General features: G+C 43.4%; 1 protein-coding gene across 2 annotated transcripts in view; it reads right to left on the bottom strand.

Annotated features, from left to right (window-relative positions):
* Positions 1–23,384, bottom strand: part of SH3RF3 (SH3 domain containing ring finger 3) — a 257,494-nt gene that overhangs the window by 43,640 nt on the left and 190,470 nt on the right. The window contains exons 4-6 of one of the 2 annotated variants that reach the window (XM_064646412.1): positions 21,640–22,008; positions 4,401–4,501; positions 127–297 (exon numbers count right to left, since the gene is read on the bottom strand). In XM_064646412.1, coding sequence (XP_064502482.1) covers positions 127–297; positions 4,401–4,501; positions 21,640–22,008 — 641 coding nt within the window. The remainder of the gene's footprint in view (positions 1–126; positions 298–4,400; positions 4,502–21,639; positions 22,009–23,384) is intronic. The other variant, XM_064646413.1, reaches the window with a different exon arrangement.

Genomic DNA, 23,384 nt, shown 5'->3' with positions numbered 1-23,384 from the left:
ACTGAAGTCTGCAATGCCACCAGAAAATTTCTGGAAAGGAAATGTGATTTCAGAGCAGAGCTATGTTCTTTTCAGTGTCCTCCAGATGCAGAGAACTTAGCCCCAATTCAGGCCAGTGGTCCTCACCTTGAGACAGGTGTCACATAGTTGCCTGGGAAGACACCGGACATCCCACTCCTTAGAGATGTCCCCTTGAACCAGCCGTCCTGGCACTTCTCAATGACCCGGTACATCTCACCTTTGCGGAGCTCCAGCTCATCGTTCTTCTGGGGCTTGTAGGCATACAGGGCTAGGTAGCTGTGGGGAGAGGTCACACAGGAAGAGAGCACACAGATGGTATCAACCACCACTTGTCCCGCTCCAACTCCAGCCCCACAGAGCAGAAAGTGAGCAGAAGCAATGTTAAGAAACTGGGATTGAAAAGGGACATCATTACAGCATATCAAACAAGGAAGGGCAGAGACTGGATTCCAAGACAATAAGGGAATAACTAATCAGAGTAAAGTAGGCTGTAATTTAGAAATTGATGAGACATACTTCTCACTCAGGGCACAACCAAATCGAAACACTGCCACACAAAGCAGCACTGAAGTTAAGGACTTAGCAGCAGTTGCAGAAAGACAAGACAATTACAGAGACAGCCAGAGCAACAAGGACTAGAGTAACAGGGCTTTGCAAAGCCTAACATTTGCATAAAGCATATATTCATATGCTTTAGGGTGGGAGCCTATTGTGGAGTTTCAGAAGAAACTTTTCTTATGGGTAGGCTACTTCAGAAGCACTTATGACAGCTTTACTTGTATCTTTCTCAACACTAATTATGCTGGCCAAGTTTAGCAACAACACACCAAACTGTTCTGATCTGGTGTGGTAGTTCTTGTACCATATGGGTAAAACAAAAGTGACAGAGGGACAAATTCTGTAAGGGGCTTTTCACTTCAGTAGGTAAAGTGGTAGAATTTGGCTTTAGATGTTTTGCATGCAAATATTCTAATAAATCTTTAATAATGATCCAATATGTAGAACTTTTTATTTATTTAATTATAGCTTTTATTTATTCCCTTTGTTTAGAATCTTTCTATTTATCTCTCCTTTGTTCTTCTGTTACTACTTCAGGGATGTGTCTAGCGTTGTAAAATGACTACAGCTTAAAGTCCCTAAAGATATTCTCTCTGTTTAAAGAAATCCTTGTTGAAAATTAAGAATGATTGCTTGCACTTTGGGAAATAATGGAGAGTTGGGATAGAACAGCAAGAGTGTACACAGAACAACATTTTCTTTGTAAATACTGGTTTGTTTGTTTTTTTTTTTTATGTAGCTTTTCTACAGATGCAGAAAGGGATTTCTGGTAATTCTTGATCAAGGTTATGCCTTCTTGAGTTTTTCTTTATTTATTTGTTCTTTACAGACAGTGAAGAGAGATTAAGACAAATGGGAAAACACTTACAGAATGTGCATTTACACTACAAAGTGCAGCAGAATACTCTTAGGCTCAGGGGTGGGTGAGAAGAGGCTCACTGCCCACCTTATAGCAGTGAACCAGAGAAATAATGAAAACTATAACCATCGCGATTGCAGATTTTCAGCCAATAAAAATGATACATGACCTTTTACTTCTGCTCTCCGGGAAATATAATTCAGGAATAAATCCTGTTAGTTTTTTTGATTCTACTCCTTTACTGTATCAGTAGATTTTTTTATTTTTATTCTGAAGACAGTAAATAAACAGCAGTAATGAGCAGAATATGAAATATTGGTAACAGCTCCTAGGGGAATGCTTAGGCTGATGTGCCTGGCTCTGTTTACCACGCGCGTGGGGTACAAAGACCTAATCAGAAACTGTATTTCATTAGTCAACAGATGGGAGGAAACACCCTGCACATCCTTTGTTTAGCCTATGTAATCAGGTGGTCTTGAGCAGGTCTGTAGTTGTTTACACGATGGAAAACATGAGGCTACATATGAACTGAAGAGCATCAGAATGTGTCACCCTGACAAGAAATAAGGTTGCATGCTTCGGTGCTGATCTTTCAGCACTGCACTCTGCAAGGACATAACAGAGAGTGCCAGACTGCAGTCACTCGAGGGAGCAGAAAGTGTGGCTTTGACTACCACTTTTGAAGTTGCTGCTTACACAGGGCTCAGATTCAGAAGCTATGGGTAAGGCAGGGGGTCAAGGACAGAGCATTTTAGATAGACTCACTTAGCCTTTTTCCCCAAGGGGCTACATGTAATAATGTAATTTACAGGTGGAGATGCTGGAAGAAGGTACAAGGAAAATTACCCTAATTGGATCACAGGCTGTTGTGCCTTGCAGCTATATCTAGCTCTCCTACTAGCTTCTTTCTGTTCTTTCCTACTGGCTTCACCCTGCAAATTCCCCCAAATCAGCCACCACTAAATCTGAATATCCAATATCACAATAAGCCTAAACATTCTCTGGATAGAATAGAGACTAAAAGAAGGTTTACAACAGCTGAGCATGGACACCATACCAAAACAGACCAATCTCTGTACGGCTAAAGTGATGAAAGCTTGTATGTGATAAGCAAATACGGTGACCCTGGGACAATGGAAGTGGTCAGGGCTTTCTTTGTGGACCAGCGATCCCACCACCTACGTGGGGCAGTGAGTATGTCTATCCCTGGGGGTGTTCTCTATTAGTTGCAAAGAGCCAAGGGGTTCTCCAAACCCAGTGACAGGCCCCACCTGGGTCCATTGCCCCACCCTATAGGGACAGGCATATGCTCCATGTGTTGGCAGAGAGCGGGCTGTGGAAGAGCTGGCAGGATGCCTGCTCTTATCCATGGCTGAAAACAATTTGAGTGCAGGCAGCTTCCCTCACCAGCAAGTGTTTCTGGGTTTTTCCTCTGGCAGGAAATCAGGTCTAGCAGTCCCATTTGCTGAGGCTGACTTTGACTTAAGCCAAAGTCTTTGGACTCGGACACATTTCACTATTCTCTAGATTTTAGGTGTAAAACTTCACCACCTAACTCCCTACAACCTAGAAGAAAGTGTTAAAACAATGAAATCTTCCAAAATGCAATATCAAGTTATTCTGAGATATATGAAACAGTGAGGCTAAGGTTTAGGGAGTGGGACCTAGAAGAAACTATGTTATTAGAAGTTCCCTAAAAAAAGGTTTAAGTGAGAAGGTAGTTTATGTTCTTGGACTTGGGGATTTGCCTGTGACTCTACTTATAATGCAGAAGCCCCGGGGCTCTGTCTAGGTTGCACCTCCCCACTACTGCTACAGCTTTCAAATAACACATCCTCTTTGACTGGAACTTGGCTCGCAAATGCAAAATGACAGACTGGATTACAAGGCTGCTTCACAAGGGAGATGACAGAAGCACGGGAGGGAGAAAGGGAGGGTTGCTGAGGCATGGAGTCAGGGGCATTGCCAGAGAGCTGCAAAATGTCCTGATTCAGCAACTAAATACTGGAAATATTGCCAGTTACTGCTTCCTACTCAGGGCAAAGTTTGAAATAAATTTGTGCCCCACTATGTGCCATGCAAGCTGCACAGGGTGACTACAGGATGATGACGAGACCTCTCTGTGGGGCATTCAGTGATGTTTGGTACCTCTCAGGTATAAAGATCTCAACTTAGTAGCCAAGAAGAAATTTGTTTGGTTCTGTTCCAACAATAGGGGCTATTGTTCTTAAAGAATATTTCCTATGTTATTTTTAGGATTTTATTTGTGAATTCAGACCTCGTTTTAGCCATATCATAAAGCCCCAAAATGTGGGTGTGCATATGTGTATGTGTCTCTATAGTTGTCTTGCTTTCACAAGGTATATGTGTTGAGAGGAAAGGGTTCAGTAGTTTAACTAGACAGGTATCAGATAAACCAACCAGACTAGTAGAGACTTAATGAAGTCTACTCTTTTTGTTCTGTATCTAATAAACGTTCTGTTATTCTACACACTGTTCAATAAGCCCATATACCCAAGATATGAAGTTCATTCATTGCCTTTGTTCATTCACTGTTTATGGCACTGAAAAAATGCAATTGGGTAATTATTTCTGGTTAATGATGAATGTATCGGGTGTTTGATTGCATGGGACCACACCTTTATAAGAGCTTTAAATGAAGGAAGATTTTCTTTAGCTGCGAGGTGTTCAGTTTGCTTCACTGTGGTTCGTACAGCTATAATATTTAAAGTCTAAAAGAGCTCACAGACAAAGGGGGTAGTCTTGCCTTTTTCTACTAATTTTTCAATTTCAGAAGAGGCTGCCTCATGTATGAAATTGCAGTCTCTCTCTTCTCAGAATGCTCCTGAACTGAGACTTGGGCTTTCGGATTTTAAACACACACACACACACACACGCACGTGCACACATGCACACACAATTGGAAACAAAAAGAACACAGTGACTGAGATGAGCTGCTTACATATTGAGGGGGAGCTGGACCTTCGGTGGTGTTCCCTGATCTCCAATTATTGCACTTGTCCTGGGACCAGCCACTGTGGCTGTTCCAATCAAAGAGGAATCCTGAAAATACACAAAGAACACACAAGGATTTAAGATGAAGTCCATCGTTTCCTAAATTGCTATGGGGGGAAGGCACAAAGGAAAAAAAGCATATATTTTATTAAATTCCCAGGTTTTCTAACTTCATGATACTGCATTAAAAAAGACATCTTTTAGCCTTACATATTCCAAAAATATATTTCTGACACAAAGGATATCAGGTTATTAGCAGAATTTCTACCTGTCAGAGAAATTTTAGTTGTATTTTATGTGCAGATCTTAAACGTTTTAGAACATTAAACTACTTGCTATTTCGTAAAATCAGCTCAAAATATGCATCTCTGCAATAGTACCTTCTCTGATAAAGGTAACCTTTTTCCTTCAAAAACTTGTTTTTTAAATCAGTACTTTTTTGGCTAATGGTTATGGATCTATGGAGAAGAAGATACTATTCAATTTCCAAAATGCAGTCTCATTTCTATATATTGTTTTTATCATCATGAATATTATTCTCATTAAAAAAAAAAGTGACTATACCACCCACAACGTAACTCTGAATGAAGAAAGTAGTAAACTGCACTTTTACCCCAGAAAATAAATCTCCACTCTCATACAGACAACTGGGCAGATCTTCTCCTGCTATTAATGTGAAAGGCAATTCTAAATGTAATCATTCATTTCTCAAAGCTTAATGCTCAGCCAAAGTATGTAGGACAAACTCTTTTGAGATGTCTCACCAAAGTCCTCATTCATCTACGTCAAAAATGAATCTTGACTGGAAACTTCTCCTGAAGTAATGCCAAGGCCTGTAGCAACAAATCTTCACTGCAGACAGGGTAGAGCTGGGCTGATGGGACTTGGTTTACTTGAGCAAAAAGCTTTTTTGGTAAATCTAACCAAATACTGTATGCACATCCATATGCAGAATGGCTCTACGAAGTAGGAACCAAAGTTTACACACAAGTTGCAGGTTCAGGCAGAGCGCAGTACACACAGCAAAGATTCTGAGCAGTTCATAGGCCTCCAGTGCAGCTTTTCTGTTTCCAAATTCTATCTAACAAACAGTAATTAATTGATTTTAGGAACACAAACATAGAGGCATTTTTTGCTTTTACAAATGACACTGAATTAAACCAAGACACTGAGTTAAACCAAGACACACATTTCTCCTTAATTATTGGATTTCAATGTTACCTCATTCTAAAGAAGCCCACATAATTATTACAGTATTCTGTCTTGACAGTGCATTGCTAAGTTTTATTACTTTGCTGTGTATGAACATAGTATCATTAGGAAATTGTGCAGCAAAACATGTAGACGCTGCACTGTGATTCCATAGCTTTTGGCAAAAAACCAGATGTCTCATCTCTCACCAACATCTCCACTCAATCATGAAGTTGCAGCGACAAGTACAGTTCCTTTTTCTCATTATTTCCTGTAATGTTCTGGCTGCTTGCTCAAAGAAAGAAGGATCCAGGCAGCTCTTAGTCCTACGTGAAGAGTAAGCGTTCTTTCCAGTAACTAAGGCTTTGTTAATACTGTTTGTCAGTGAGATAATATCAACTTACCAAAAAAACACAACAACCCACTAAAAAATTTAGGGGTAGCTGGAGAATGATCCCTCATTTGTTATTTTGAGCTGGTTAATGGGGTTAGGGATTGCGGAAGATGCTGGGCTGAGACACCTGGCAGCTGCCTCATCCAGAAGGTGAGAAATTAACTGGTTCAAGCTCCTTCATCTCATGCCACCACTGCATGCCTGCTCTGAGCTAGAGAAACTGTCTCTAAGAAAACAGAAAATGCATCAGTCCCCACCCTTTCTCACTAGGAAAAATAATATTGGTTTTACCTCATGAAAAAAAACAGACCTGAATGAACAGCCTCAGGGTGCAACTGTAAAGACACAGAAGATCACAGCAGGATAGAATAGGACAGAAAGGGATGGAATGGAATGGAATGGAATGGAATGGAATGGAATGGAATGGAATGGAATGGAATGGAATGGAATAGAATATTGTGTTGGAAGTGGCCTGCAACAATCATCTAGTCCAACTCAGTCCATCTGACCACTTCAGGGCTGACAGGTTTGAGGCATCAACCACCTCTCTAGGAAGCCTGTTCCAGAGTTGACCACTCTCTTGTAAAGAAATGCTTCCTAATGTCCGGTCTGAACCTCCCCTGGGGCAGCTTTGAACCATTCCCATGCCTCCTGTCAATGGATACCAGGGAGATGGTATCAGCACCTCCCTCTCCACTTCCCCTCCTCAGGAAGCTTTAGACAGCAATGAGGTTGCCCCGCAGCCTGCTTTTCTCCAAGCTAGACAAACTGTCCTCAGCTGCTCCTCATAGGACATTCCTTCTAGCCCTTCCACCAGCTTTGTAGCCCTCCTCTGGATGCATTCAAGTACCTTCAAATCCTTCTTAAATTGTAGGGCCCAGAACTGCACACAGAACTCTGGGTGAGGCTGCACCAACACTGAATACAGCAGGATAATCACCTGTCCTGAGTGACTGGTGACGCTGTGTTTGATGCACCCCAGGATGGGATTTGCCCTCTGGGCTGCCAGGGCTCCCTGCCAACTCACACTGTCCATCAGCACCCCCAGACACCTTTCTGCAGGTTGCTCTCCAGCCACTCCTCTCTCACTTTATTCTTGTGCCTCCATCCTAGGTGCCTCCATCCTGGTCCGCTATCATCAGTAAACTTGCTAGTGGTGCATTCAGCAGCACATGATATACACACACACACACACACACATATATATATATCTGTATATATATATATACACACACATATTGAACAGAACTGGCCCTACAACTGAACCCAAAGGAACACCACTGGTGACCAGCCATCAGCCAGCTGTAGCCCCATTCACTACAGCCCTTTGACCTCTGGCTTTTGGCCAGTTCTTCACCCAGTCCATCACAAATCCACTCATTCCCTGGATGGACAACTTGTCCAAAAACATGCTGAAGGACAGTACCAAAAGCCCCTCACTAAAACCCTGAAAAAGCTGCATCCAGTGCCTTCCCTTCATCCACTAGGTAGGTGACCCTATCAGAGTAGGATATCAAATCAGTTAAATGGGAATTCCCTTTTGTGAACCCATACTGACTGTTAAATATGACTGCATCATTCTTTAAATGTAGCACTAAGTCTGATGAGAAACTTGTTTGAACATGTTTTAGGATGGCTCTTTGTGGTCCCTTTGTAAACACATGTTTCTTCTTCCCAACACCCCCCACAGCAACTGTTATCTCCCATGCAGGAATGTCCTGGGAAAGGTGTCCTGAGGTGTCCCATTGGTCCTTGTTAACCCCTTCCTGTGATTGGGTGTTCCTGTAAGCCCCTTGAGACTTCTAATTGGTTAACCTGTGATTCTCCCTAACCCTATAAATGTGACATCCCCAACAATAAACACTCTCTTGCCTCCTCTCCACGCCCGGTGTGCTGTCTCTGTGCCTGCCATGGGGCCACGTGGGTGCTGGGGGGAGGGGGGAGCACCTCTCCCCTCCAGGCTCGGGGCCTGAAAAACCCTGTCCGCTGGAGTCCCCTTTCCCTATCCCTCAAGACGTCGGAATGGTTCTTCAGATGGAGAAGGAACCACAACTGGGCTCCCCCACGTCGAGGGTGGGGAAAGGGATCCAGAACTGGTGCCCCGTGTGAGGAAACGAATTTACTGAACTCTTCTATGAAGATAGGTGATTCCTAAGGCGCAGATGCGACATCTGTGTTCCCCGACGCCCCGAAGTCTTCCCCAATCCCCCTCAATCCGCCGTAATTGGTGCCACGTGGTGAGGCCAAGATTGTTTGAACTCTTCTGTGAAGATTAGAGCAGTCCTAACGCACAGACTGGGGCGAAGTTGTGCGCAACGGTAGGACCGGAGTCTAAGCGGCAAAAGTACTAGCGGGCAGCATCACCACAGGAGAGCAGCCTGTTTTGAGTACTTCAACCTTCCTGACGACATTCAGGTAAGGAGCAGACCCGGCATATTCCCTTATAAGCAGACTTCGGCATACTCCCTAAACCTCTCCCCCTGTAAACCTGTAACTACAAGAAGCGTGCATGCCTCTTTAAGAGAGAAAAAGAAAGCTTAAAGAACATATCTAATTCCATCCGCAAGTCATCTAATAAGACTCTTTTGCTAACCTGAAAGATAGTCCTGTTTCTAACAAGGGACTTAGACCACGCCAGCATGGCGAAAAAAGGGTTAAAGCTGCTCGAAACAGCTCCGCAGCAATCCCCCTGCGCGGCTCCCGGCCCCGGGCCGGCCCCCCCGTGCCGCGACTCCGGGAAAACCCCTACATCAGCCGGCCCCGCTCCCGCCGCTCCAGCTCCCACCGGCCGAGCCGCCCGGGGCGCACCCCGCCCCGCGACAGACCGGACCGGACACCCGCGGTACCGCCACCCCGCCGAGACCCCGGCGCTGCTGGCGGCCCCCGCCGATCCCGTCGATCCCGCCTGCGCCCTGCTCCTGCCGCACACAGCACCCCCCGTCCCGCCATGTGGCCGAGACAGCAGCCGCCGCCGCTCCCCCCTCCGGACGCCAGGACTGCCTCCGAGAAACAGAAGAAAACAACCATTTGGACTCTAATGAAACTAAAATTAACAGCAATAAGTAGTTTGTTTGGTTCAGCAGTAAATTGGAAGTTTGTGTAAGTGAAAAACTTGTTTATGAATACATCAATAAAAACATTTTTAAATTCTGTTTTATAGGGACACCCTCAGACACTAAGAGAATGGGGTAAATTTAAAATCCATATATCAATAAAGACATATTCATCTTTAAGGAATAAAAAAGGGTGGGATGTAGCACTAAGTCTGATGAGAAACTTGTTTGAACATGTTTTAGGATGGCTCTTTGTGGTCCCTTTGTAAACACATGTTTCTTCTTCCCAACACCCCCCACAGCAACTGTTATCTCCCATGCAGGAATGTCCTGGGAAAGGTGTCCTGAGGTGTCCCATTGGTCCTTGTTAACCCCTTCCTGTGATTGGGTGTTCCTGTAAGCCCCTTGAGACTTCTAATTGGTTAACCTGTGATTCTCCCTAACCCTATAAATGTGACATCCCCAACAATAAACACTCTCTTGCCTCCTCTCCACGCCCGGTGTGCTGTCTCTGTGCCTGCCATGGGGCCACGTGGGTGCTGGGGGGAGGGGGGAGCACCTCTCCCCTCCAGGCTCGGGGCCTGAAAAACCCTGTCCGCTGGAGTCCCCTTTCCCTATCCCTCAAGACGTCGGAATGGTTCTTCAGATGGAGAAGGAACCACAACTGGGCTCCCCCACGTCGAGGGTGGGGAAAGGGATCCAGATTTAAATGTCTTTCAATAGTACCCAGTTTAACCTTCTCCATAACTTTTCCAGAAACCAAGGTTAGATTAAGAGAACTGTAGTTCCCTGGGTCTTCCCTCATGCCTTTTTTTGTAGACTGGAATAACACTGGCAAGCTTCCAGTCAGCAGGATCTCCATAAACTTCCAAGACCTTTGATAGATGATTAAGAGGGGTCCTGCCATAACATTCCCTAGCTCCTTCAGAACTCTCAGATAAATCCCATTAGGTCCCTATGACATGTCTACATTCAGCTGATACAGCTGGTCCCTTACAAATTCAGTGTCCACAAATGTAAAATCACTGTTCCTACACTTGTGGTCCTCCAACTCAGGGGACTGGGCAGCCCAAGTTCTATTAGTATCACTAAAGATTGAGATAAAAAGTGCATAGAATGGATCTGCTTTTTCTTCATTCCTGTTAGTCAGATGACCACCTTCACCAAGTATCAGTTCAATGTTTTCTTTAGATCTCCTCTTGCTGTTAACATTAAAAAAAAAAAAAGCCCATCTTGTTACCTGAAACAACACTGGTCCATTTCAACTCTAAGTGAGCTTTGGCCTTTCATGTCTTCTCTCTGTGTAAATGAACCCCAGCTCCATACTCAGGTTCCTGAGAAGCCTAACCTTGCTTCCAGAGGTCATGGAGTTTCTTTTTCTTCCTGAGCTACACCAGGAGTTCCCTGTTCAGCCAAGCTGGTCTTCTGCTCTGATTGCTTGACATACAATATGATGGAATTGTCTGCTCCTGTGCTTCTGCATGGTGAATCTCAAAGATTGACCAGGACACTTGGACTCCCAAGCCCTTAAGAGCAGGTTCCCAGGGCACTCTGCTAAATAGCTCCCTGAATAGCATAAAATTTGCTCTCATGAAGTCCAAGGCAGCAACTCTGTCACGCTTTTTTGTCATTACAGTGAAAATTTAAAAATTAACCATTTCATGATCACTGTGGCCAAGACAGTCATCTACTGACTCATTCTTCATGAGTCCTTCTCTATTCACAAATAGCAAGTCCAGGAGGGCATCTTTCCTAGTTGGCTCACTGCGTACCCATGACAAGAAGCTATCTCCTACAAACTTCAAGAATTTCCAAGCCTCATCACAGCAGTATGATATTCCCAGTTGATGTCTGGGAAGTTGAAATCTCCCATAAGGATAAGGGCTACTGATCCAGAGATTTCTCCTACTTGCCTATAGAATAATTCACTGGTGCTTACATCCTGGCTGGGCGATCAGTTGTAAACACCCTCTACAGTATCTCCTTTGTTTTCCATCCCCCTAATCTTCCCCCACAGGCTCTCCACCATATCATCATGAACTATAAGGGCTATGCAATCAACCTCTCCCTTATTTACAGTGCCATACCTCCCCCTCGCTTGCCCTGCCTACTCTTCCTGAACAGCCTTCAGCCCTCAATGCCAGCACTCCAAACACGAAACTCATTCCACCAAGTCTCACTAGTACCAATGATATTGCAGCTTTGGGAGCTCACTAGTACCAACGTCTGCTAGTACCACTAGTCTTGCTAGTACCAAGGATATTGCAGCTTTGGGAGCTGACCAATGCCTCCAGCTTGTCTTTTTTGTAAGACACATGCTAGCCTTTCGTTAACTGCTATGATCCTCCCTCTGTACACTGCAGCCAAGTCAGAGTTTGCAGAGATGCAGCTACTCCAGCCTGGATTGGCCACTGCAGGCACTGTGGGCTAAGCCAGACTGATTCTGCAGAGGGATGATCTCAAGCCCAGAGAGCAGAGTAGCTGTCAAAGCATCATCTATTTTCCTGTTTGCACTGACAGTGGTGCCTTCTGTGTCTTCTCTATTACTGGAAGTATGATCTCAAGTGCTTTCTATTACACTTGTACTAACATATAGTCCAAGTGGTTAAGAAATCATGTAACTGCCATCAGTGTCACTTGATGACAACGTTGCTTTCCTCCCTTGAATAATCCCAAAGATATCTCCATAGTCATGTATGTTATCTATCTACCTGACATTCAGTTTCTTGCCTATGTTGGTTACTCTAATATTACTGCATCTAGTGCCAGCCTGGACCCTACAAACCATTCATTTTTGCCACTTTGCACAGTCTAGTATCCTATGCATCCAAACTCTAAATCAGTGTCTGTTTCCTCACCATGCTCCAGTTTTTCTTTAGCTGCTCTCCTCTGCAGCTTTGACTTGACAATGTACTTGCCAGTCTGTCTATGACCCTGCTTTCCATCATCAGGTTTTACTCCACAGGACTTGCTGGCCTTCCACACACTGAATTCAGGTCCTCTGTTCACATCTCGGCATTTACTCTCACGCAAGTATTCTGCTCTGCAGCTTCATCTGCCTCTGTGCTCCTTGTCTAACTCTCTCCATGGCTGCCTGATTGTCACTATGCATCTGAATGTTCACCAGCTTTACATTTAAACTACTGTCCCTGACACATTTGGTGAAGGCTTTCTAAGCTGCCTCTTTCAAGGACCAGTTCTTTCTAATATGTACCATTAATTATATTATAAGATACAATATTGCTAGATTATTTTGCATGATAGTATTTACAATAGGATTTTGAAGAGACTAATTTTTGTGAAAGAATAATCTCCTATTTCTTCATACTTATTACCTTATTGGAAGTTTACCTCTCCAGTTTCCATTCACACAGTTCTATGTGCATCTCTTCAGCTACTGGTAACACTAATAATCCTCCTGGAGAACACAACAGGCCTTTCTCCATCACAGCTGGTAGTAGGACTTAGTTTGTTTTCCTTCTTTATTTAGCCCTGTAGCCAAGTTGTACTTTTGCTATAGTGATCTAAGGAACAAGGTACTAAACATGTCCTCCTTTCCTCTTCATCTGGTCAGGGGAATGGAAATGCAAGATAATGCTCTGATTTTTTTGTTCTCTGCTTTGATACCTTTTGGGAGGAGTGTGTGCCACATCCTTGCTTTCTGATGGAACACCCCTACATAATCCACCTTTCTGTGGCACCAAACACACAAACACCACCATGCACAGGCATTACACAGGGAGGGCTCAATCACTGCAGCATTTGTGTGTTAATCCTTCTTCCATCTCAGCTACTCACTACTATTAAAGTTTAATGGGGAGGAGATGTCTCTGACAGCCAGGTTTTTAAGAGGCATGTAAGCACATATTGATAAAAACAGGCACCTTGCAGAGTTTTCTCAAGGAGGCATTAAGTACTTCACTGCCTGCTTCTCATGGATTTTATTGCAATTTAAGTAATAAGAGTCATTTCTGAAAATATCATTTGGTGCCTCTCTCTATCCTTATGAGCCTCTAATGCCTTTAAACATTTTACCTTTGAATTTCTAGACATGACCTGCTGGGTAATCACATGTAGCACACCTCCTGATTAGGAGGCCGTTTACTCTAAATGTGGCATGCAGTGTTCTGATCTAGACACTGCCAACTCTGTCCCAATTACTTAGGCCACTGAACAGCCAAATCTGACTTCTTCACGCTCCCTCTTCTACCTGACATCCTCCAAGCACCACTTACCACTGTTGATGTTTCCAGCTCAACAGCAACAGATCTTCTCTTCCATAGGCCAGCACAGACCCAGCCAGCCAGCAGGGAAAAGCATGCTGAAAACCACCTCCAGATCCCTCTGCACTAATTTCTGCTTCTTTGTGACCATTGGTAGCACGGCAACTTCACCTGTACTGCGAAAGGCTAAATCTTGAGTTAAACTCCCAGACTATACACCCAGGCACAACGATGCTGCATGACAGATATCTCACTCCCAGCTCATGCTGTGCTGTCTGTTTTCATCACCAGCTACTCTTGTGTAGTAGGAGATTATGTATCCATGGGCAGGATAGTAATATAAAAGGACTTTTTGCTTTTTTCCTGTAAACACAACAGTTTCCTTATAATCACTGAAACACAAATCCCCCCAAAATGTTACTGAAAGCCCAGAAAGATCAGGAAATTAAAGGTAATAACTACTTATCTGGGCTGAAACATCATGTCAAATTCATTCACTTTCTCTCTTCCCATCCACATCTCTATGAAAGCATAAGAATTACTAGTTTGGACTTCCAGCATAAATTATCTTTTTCTTTCTCTTGTATATTTACTTTAAATTTTCACCAGTACTTTAAGGCCACATTTTTGTTTTAGTTTGAAAAGAGATGGTGCCTGTAGGGATTAGGGAAGTGCCTTGCAAAAGCAAATGACTCTCTCAGAGGAGAGTAGAAGTCAGAAGTACAATGATATTGCAGGTTGCAGTAGCCTTCACTGAAAAATAATTGTTGCTGCTATCAGACGAAAGTTCTCATCAGCTAGAAAATCACCAACTAGAAATCTCAGTTTTGACTTCAAAGAAAATTCAGCACTGTCTCACCACAGGGCACTTACAACACTCATTAATTCACAGGAAAAATTCTTTTAATGTCTTGAATGCATATTTACAGCTTACTTTAAATTTCTCTTTAATATTACTTTAAAATAAGAGAAAAACGCCCATTCAACTCACATAAGCTGACATACCATCCTCTGGAAATACCATAAAAAATAGGCTAATGGGCTTTAAGATTCCTGTTACTTGTTTCTCTCATTTGATGACTCCATAAAACAATGACTGTGGCAATCACTCTGGGCCTTAATGTTCCTAGAAATAATGTACTAGCACTTAATGCATGGCAGTGCCACCAAGTATTGATGAAAAGTGTTACACGCAAGATCAAGTACCTTCATCAAATGCTAATTGTCAAAGTGGGGGCTGAAATAGACTTACCAATTCTAGAGGAAGACTTTTTTTCCCATAATGTTATGTGTGTAAAAAACCAAACAAATGTGCAGGATAACAGCTGCAGCTGCATAAATAGCTGCATAAGTACCCAGTTCCTTTCTGCGAAAACCGGAGCTAAATTTAAATGATTTAGCATTTACTGAGGGGTTCTTACAACCTGAAAGTATCTGTATCTGTGGAGGAAGGTGAGGCAGAGTATTATGCCAGCCTGCTCTAGCACCATGTGCATGGTTATTTTTGGCTTGTAATAGGCCAAGAACTCTAGAGCATATCTTCCTTAGAGCTATGTGGAGAGCTGGAGAAGTCAAGTGAATTTATTTCCTGAACTTCCATTTCCACTGTCTTTTAAACTAAGGATGCCTGCAAGTTAGAAGAAAAAAAAAACCCAAATATTTTTTGTAATTTTCTTCCAAAGATTTATTTGATATTACCATCCACAAAAGCACTGATTATTCTGGTTTGCAGCTTCTCAGTTCCCCTAAATGAGGACTAATTAAGCATCATGTGGATGAGCATCATGAGAATTATATTTTATTCAGCCTTGTTTCTCTCTCAGACTAACCCCTTCAGCACTGAGTACCAGTATATAGCTCTCCACCACAAGGTTTTAAATAGGTTTATGGTAAAAATAGTTTCTTGCAATTCTGGGATCAAAGAACATGAAAAATCAAACGCAGAGACACAGGAAAGCTTTAAGTGAAAGCTTGACCTGTAAAAGATGTTAATTTAGTCCCACATTCATTATTATCCTTTTGATAACTGTACAATAAACTCATCAGGATCCTGTGCAATGCCTCCTGTAGGAAGTTCCCCTCTATGTTTAGTGGTAAACAAATAAACAAAACCCCCAAGCAAACAAAAAGGGGAAAATACACACTTTAGTAATTTCTGTTCAAATGTCATTCATGAATTTTCACATAGTGTGTGCCAGATAGACAAGATTTTGTGGTATAGTGTAAATACCAAGACAGTGTCTCACTAGCTCTTGAGGCTTCCAATCCAGTAGCTGACTGGCAGGTAGTGTAAAGCCTCAGGATTAGCTGTGTGCAAAAATTATTTCAGTGGCAAAACGTTTTTGGATTACTACTCCGAGGAGCATCTGGAAAAAAATATATTGTTTTTGTGTTACAGGCAATGGGATTTCAAGCACAGTTGAATAACCCATCTAAAGCACAACCTTCTCTTCCTAGATCCTGTAAAAAATCAGGTTTTGTGGTTCCTGAAAATCTTTCAAAATGTGTTTGTGATGAGGCATATTACAGGATAAAGAGAAGACACTGTCTCTAAACTGGTAGTTTCCGAAAGGCGATTTTGCTTTGACCCAGATTCCCAGTAGCTTATGTAATCAGTCCATAGATTGAGTCAGCTCATGTGTCTCATCTGCAACAGTTTTGAAAAAGAATGCAATATATCCCAACATGCAGAGTGTGTTCAGAGACCTAATAGTAGCCAAAAAAAAAAAAAAAAAAAAGCAGCTTACAATCATGCCCTGCCTAAAACTTTCTGTTTAAAAAACTCCTTCCACCTACAACCCCCCCCCCCCCAGTGAAATAAAGTTATTTAAAACAGGCAATGTCTGGAACCAATTATAAATGACTTTGAGTAGAACTGGGAAGGTACAAAGGCAATGAATTAGTTTAGGTTAGACTTTACCAACATCCCTTATGCATTTTCCGTGATATATTTTGATCTAAATGACAGAAAGACACATTGGACCAATATTACTTCTTTTTGCCATTTTGACTGCTGCAGCCTCCTAAAATAGCTGCCCTTGGTTTCACCTGTCTCATTCTCATTAATGGATGTCCAGTCAGTTGTCATTCACAGCCAGCAGCAGAGCAGGTTGGATAGAATTTGGACTCCGGGGCAAAGCTGAAAAATACCTGAATTTGTCTTATTTTCCCAGAGCCTGTTGTGCACTTGAAAATTCAAGGTTCATTTTTAGTCCCTGGATTTTAGGTATAATCTGTATGCTTCTCATGGTCAGCACATTTAGGTTATCAGCCAAGGAGCAACCAGAGTTCTGCTATTACATTTTCTCAGCTAAAATTCAGCATTTCTAAATAACTGATAAGGACACAATTCCAAATGATTTATATAGCAAGAGACTTCAAAGAACATTTTTCATTTCAAATACTGTCACTCTTTGGGACTAGGAGCATGCAAGACATTGTTCTCAGCTTTTCCTGAACATGTGTCCTCTGGCTGGGAGCTTGTACTAATACTTGCAGATACAAATTGACTTCTTGGGCATGGTGATCAGTTGTTCAAAACATACAGAAGTTTCTTCTGGGGGGAGGATCCTTTCTTCCTCACTCAGCTGTTACCCTGGTGTGCACAAAGCCATACTTCATTATTCATGAGACGTATTTTCTGTCAAAATCCAGGGGATTTGGAGCAGTAGTGACCTATGACCTTTTCAACTAGCAGGGACGAATAATTCATGAGGGATGAAAATGGAAGCAAGACAAGCCATCTGAGGCCTAGGCACAATTACTTTCCAGGGGGACCTTGCCTGCTCCCCAGGGAGTCTCAGTTGCGAACTGCTCCTCTGCACCTGTAACCTAATTCAGCTTCAGCTCCATCACAGGCTCGCAGCTCTACTTACATCTTCAATAAAAATTCATTTTGCCAGTATGATAGGACATTCTGCATGATGGACAGACACTATTACCTTTCAGATGGAGATCTTATGTTTAATGAGTGATGCTCAGCATGCAGCAAAAAGCATACAAGCAAATTTTGGTGCAGAAAAAATTAGGATTCCAGCATTGCCTCTTTGAAATTAAATGCTCTATATCCTGGCTACTGTGGAATTCTAGACACTATTTTACTCAGCCGAGGTGACTTGAAGTTGATTCTTCTACCTTTCTAGCATCCCTAAGTTTGTGGCCAGTAAAGATGTTTTTTAAGACCATCATTCATTTCAAAATACATCTTGGCTTTTGGGAAACAGCTGAGTTGGTTCTGCTTAAAGAATAATGAACATATTATGGAAGGCCTGTAGTCTTCAATTATTAAATAATTGATATGCAGAAGTGCTTTCAAAACATGTGATTTCATAGTCTGGTCTGGATGTCAGTGCTCAATATATAGAAATCTGTGCTCTCCTGGAGAAGCAGGGGGCTTATAACAGTGTAACAATTCATAAAAGCAAAAAGCATGTCAGCTCGGCATAGAAATCTGGTTTCAATTCACAAAAATTGACAAAAGCCATAGGAATAAAGTAGTATGCATGAAATCACTTCTAAGGGGTGGAATATATGCCACATTTATGGAGACATGTAAAATTTGCACCTAAATTTTAAGTTCCTGCAACAAGAAGCCCTAGATGTCTCTGTTTCTTCTCATGTCAGCAGAGAGAAAGGAGGTGCTCCAGATGTGGGTGTCAGGTCTACAAGGAAAATGGATGGTTGTTTTGAGGACACTGTTTCGCTGGGCACCATCCAGTTGCCTTGGGGTAGGGGACTGGAGGCCATTCAAAAACTCCTGTAATTGAATTCTGCTTGTTCAAAGGACAGGCTACAGGAGAACCATGTTGAACTTTTTCAGAATGTAGACTCCCGCTGCAAGCTAAATACCAATCCTGATATGTTCCAGAGAAATTCATACCTACTAAAGTGAACAAAATTCCTTTATTTCTTTTTATGAAGAGATCTATTAAATGAACAATGAAAAATGGCATGGAAATTTCAAGGACATGATATAAAGACACAATAAACCAAATTTACATTCTAATTTTAAAAGGAAAGACATGCTAGATAGCCCATACCGAAACAGTAAATTTGTTGTTTCCCCTACAAGAAATAAGCTTTGGCTGAATTTGCTGTTGCAAATTAGCAAGGGCCTGAGATGGTTACAGAAAGAACCACTCAAAGGCTGTGACAATGACTTGCAGGGCAGAGAGTTTCCTCTTCAAGTGAGGAAAGAAAAGGTGAGACATCTTCCTGCAGCAGAGCTCACCGGTGAGTTTGGCAGCTACATGCACAGCCTTCCTACCAACCTGCCCATGCTCTCAGCAACGCCCCTGAGCACTTCCAGAGCAGCAGTAGAATTAGTTTGCAAATTTGTCAAGACGTCAAACCCTGAACAACATGTACAGGGCATTTACCTTAAAAATGCCAAATGCATTTTAGAGCAAAATGATCTGAAGACAAGATTCTCACTGCACTGAATGCCTTGATGTAAGAGCTCATGGGGGCCATTGTTTATGCTACTTTGGCTGGCATTCAGCCATGTGAATAAAAGTGCTGAACTGATTTTCTGTCTAAGGCTGCAGCATCATTAATTGCTTTAGAGCCATGTCAGGTCTTAGCAGATGGCAGAGAAGGGACTGAATTTCTGACATTTTTAATTAAAATGTAACCTCTATTATTATGGGATTAATAGTTATATAAATATAGCTGCACAATTGTAATGTACATTTGGTAAGAGACAAATTCTGTACTCTTTGTAGACCTAACCTAAGAAGGCTTAAAATCAGGTGAATTCATGTTGATTTTATTGCTAGTCCTACGGGGTGAAGCATTTTTCTGAAGGTTGCTCCTACAGTCATAGTGAAAACTTCAGCCCCACTTTTTTCCCCTACAGATCCACATTCATAGCAAAGTTTGCAAAGGAAAATGTTTAAATCCCCCAAATTAGAAAGCAAATAATAAAGTTTTTGAAAGCAGAGCTACGTACTTATACGTGTAAATGCCAAACTTGTGGTGGCAGGGTCCTTGGGGTTGCAATAACACTTTTTGGCAGAGGGAAACCTCTTTTCACTAAGGTTGATCTGAACCACCAAGGTTCTTTTTCCCCTTGCTGGATTTTGGCCAGGACAGTTTTGGCCAGCACTGATAGAGGCATGTGCTCAGCTGCCTTCTCTGCAAACTGGCTCTACACCCTGAGGCAGAACTCCTCCCCAAACCTGTTCCCGCCATGGGCACAGGAATGACTTCATTCTACCCCAGCCCTAGTTGAGCTTCTGACCATGACATCAACTACACATCTCCCCATCTGCTGCAATGGACCTGACCAACATTCCTGCAGGCTGGATTTTGATAATCATAACTTGTTACCAGGAACCTGAGGCCCTTCTTGTCCTCTACCACTTGTGTGCAAATGCCACAATGGTTTGAGAAGTGACTGCGGTTTTGCCCACCACTTGTTCTGTTAAAGCAGGAGAGAATAAAAGTGCTATTTTTGTTTCATGGTCTAATTTTTGTGGTTTACTAGCTCAGAATGAGTCTTCCAATGACTCTAGCAAAGGGGGTGTGTGGTATTTCTCTCAACTAGCACAAGAACTGAAAAGCCACTGTCTGTCACATCTCTGTAAAGTCCAAACGTGTAACTGAGTGCCAAAAACCTGTGTGTCATTTACTTGATGAGTCTGAGACCCTCACTCATGTCTAGTGCTTGTGCTGCTTCACAGATGTCCCAGTACATCTTGGTACATTTGCTGCTTTGTGTGGGGGCCATATCCTCACCTTCACCCTCCTGATGAAGGCTGAAAGGAGGGGAACGACCTTACAGCACAGAAACACTGGTTGGAAAAGGCACTTGGAAGAAAATTAGCATAGTTACAGTTGGACTGAGCTGTCTCTCTGGCTCCTACATGTAGATGGGCAATGGAGGTAGGCTAGTAGCTGAGGCAGGAGCAGAGGGTACTGCTCCACTGTGGCAATGTCCTCTTAGTATGCTGTTTTGGCTGGCCCTGTGGCACACACTGGCATGCATGCAGGCATCCTGCCTTCCCCAGTTTCCTTGCAAACCTGCATTGCAGGGGCCTGAGGGCTCATGTCGTGTTGCAGCAGGGAGCAGCCATCAAGAGTGACCCCACAGTCTGGTGCACCACACCAGCCTCACAGGGGAGACCCACCAACACTGCAGATGGACATAAACAGCATTTCTGCCCCAGACGGTCCTTACAGTTTGCTGCTTGTCCCTCGTCCAGCTGTCTACATGCATACCAGCATGTAACATGGATCTCTTCCTGCTCCAGGCCACAGGGATGGCAGGTGATCCATGTTTGTCCCTGTATGGCGATGGGGACGTGAGGGGCCGGAAGGCAAAGCCAGGAAGAGGAAAGGGCAAGGATGGCTTTTTTCAGCAGAGAAATGATGGGTGGGAAGACCCTGCCACGCTTAAGTGCCAAGCACTGCCATGCCAAGTAGAGCAGACCATGAGGAGCTGGTCTGTAGAATGAATGTGCGTCTGCTAATCTGCACACCGAATGTGTAGATGACTGAGCAGGAAGACTGAGGCAGAAGAGTTTTGGGACTGTAATTATTCTCCCATCTACACCTTCAAACTGCAAATTTGCACTTGGATTTCCTTATCCACAGAAACAGTGGGAAATTGCAAGGGGTTTCAGTACACTCCTGGTGCGTTTGGCTCCTGTTTCTGCCAGCTCTCAGAAGCTCCTTTTGGGACCTGTGAGAATGTCCAGGAGGATGCTCCTCTACACTCTCCTTTGAGAGGGTGAAGGATAGAGAGTGCTGCACCCTTAGCTTGTGTGATGGTTTAAAAATTCCTTGGGTGTTTCTGAACAGCAGCTTCTTGCTGGGTACAACACTTGTCAAAGTATGGGACATTTGCTCATCCTCCAGCGATCTGTATGGAAATAATTATTCCAAAACTCTTTTTTATCCCCAGTGTGTGAATTTCATACCGACATTGCTACCCTGCAGGGTAGCAGCTACATTCAGGGTAATGGAATCACTCAAAATTACTCCTTTCTATAACAGAAACTGATGCAACATAAATTGCGTTACTTCAAACAAACTGAGGATTACTTTTTGGTTTTAAAAGTGTTGCATTACAGTGAATCCAATTTGGCTTTATCCTCCAACTCCCGAGTGCCTCAAATTTGGCTTTATCCTTCAGCTCCTGATTACCTCTAGCCTGCCCATTGATTAACATAAGGATGAGAACGGCAGATGCCAAGTGCCGTCACACCAGGATGACAGCACCATGCGACTGCTTCGTGCAAGGGTCAGCCATTTTGAAAGAGGTGATGCAATGGTGTGACATCTGCTAAGGATGCCCAAAACCCACCTCCACCCCTGCCTTACCTGGGCTGGGGCACTGGAGGAGAGGTGGGTGAGGTCCCCGATCCTGGCAGCCGCCCGTGGGTCGCTGGAGCTGATGAGAACGGGGGCACTGATCTCCATGGAGTGCCGGTTGCTGGCAGCCTGGGAGGACTTGTGTGTCATGCTGAGGGCAGTGAAGGAGTGGCGCTTCTTGGCATTCTTCTTGCCTTCCACCTGCCGCTGGGCCGCCCCAGCTGCCCCAGCACCGGCCAGTGTGGAGCACGGCGCCAGACCCACCGCTGCCGCCGCCGCCACTGCCGCCGTCTCTGTCACCACCGGCATGTCACAGCCAGAGGCAGCAGCCAAGCAAGTCTTGTCCATCTCGATGAGCTGCTTGGCCGATTCATTCAGCTGTGTGGGGAAGAAAAGGGAAATATAAAAAAGGAGTTGTAGAGAGTGATAAGGTCCCTCCACTGGAGAAAAGGAGGCTCAGAGGGGACTTTATCACTCTCTACAACTACTTGAAAGGAGGTTGGTGAAAAGAGAGGTGGGGGTTGGTCTCTTGTCCCAGGTAACAACTGAGAGGGCAGGAGAAAATGGCTTCAAGTTGCACCAGGGGAGGTTTAGATTGGAATAAGGAATAATCTCTTCACTGAAAGAGTTGTCAAGCACTGGAACAGGCTGCTCAGAGAAGTGGTGGAATTACTGTCCCTGAAGGTATTAAAAAGACTTAAAAGACACAGTACTTCAGGGGCATGGTTTTGTGGTGGGCTTGGCTGTGCTGGACTAACAGTTGGACTGGGTGGCTTTAGAAGTCTTTTCCAACCTAAATGATTCCACAAATTTATTTAATTTTATGAAGTCAGGTGAATTATTTCCATCCACTAGTTAATGCTGGGAAAATCAAAAGAGAGGTAGGCTAGAACTAGGCACCATAAATTGGTCCATATCAAGCTATTACATTTAAAAAAAATGGCATTCCTAAAATAGCTTGTCCCAGGCTGGTGAGTCAGAGCCTGGTGAAAGAGGCATCAATGTTTTGCTATTCCCAGCTCCATCATAGGTCTATGTTTAATGTTTGTCACACATGGCTTTGATCCAGAGGTACGGCTTCCAAATCCCTCCAGTTTCATCTCTCTGCCTCTCACCTAACACAGGTTATCCAAATGCAGATGCAAACTGAAGATATTTTTCCCAGCTGTATCACCTAAGCTGTGGAAGACCTTAATGGCCACTGCAAGATTTGCTCAGAGTCCAACTTGAAAAAGTAGTCTCATCAGTCCTCTTGAAGGGTTCAAAACTTGGTCTACGGTCCAGGAAGACTGCAGAGCACCAGGACACTCAGACAAGGTTTCAGCCCACTGTTCCTCATCCAATCCACATTCAGGGATAACCTTGTGTCTATAAATGCCAGAGGCATGCTGGGTGGCACAACCCTGTCACTGAAGCATCTTACCTGCTAGCCTCCATAACTTATACAGAATAGCTACATCTTACATAGCTGGAGAGTTTTTAGCCTCACAGGGATGCTACAGTCACTAATGATACATGAAGTATACTCTGAAGTCAGCAGTGCTTTCTGCACAGCACTCCTTGCCAATACATCTTCCCTCAAGGGGTGCTAACAGCTGAGGGAAAATGCCACATTTTGCCAACAGACCTTTATATTAAACTAGGATGCACCGCAATATGTTTGCATTTATTGAATAAAAACAACAGACGAAAAGGGGAGATATAGCTAATGCATACGTGCTTTTGCATTCACTGCTATTTTGACACCCACAAAA

Source organism: Pseudopipra pipra, chromosome 2 (genome assembly GCF_036250125.1).
Source record: "Pseudopipra pipra isolate bDixPip1 chromosome 2, bDixPip1.hap1, whole genome shotgun sequence".
Lineage (NCBI taxonomy): Eukaryota > Metazoa > Chordata > Aves > Passeriformes > Pipridae > Pseudopipra > Pseudopipra pipra.
This window is presented reverse-complemented; position numbering and strand designations above follow the sequence as displayed.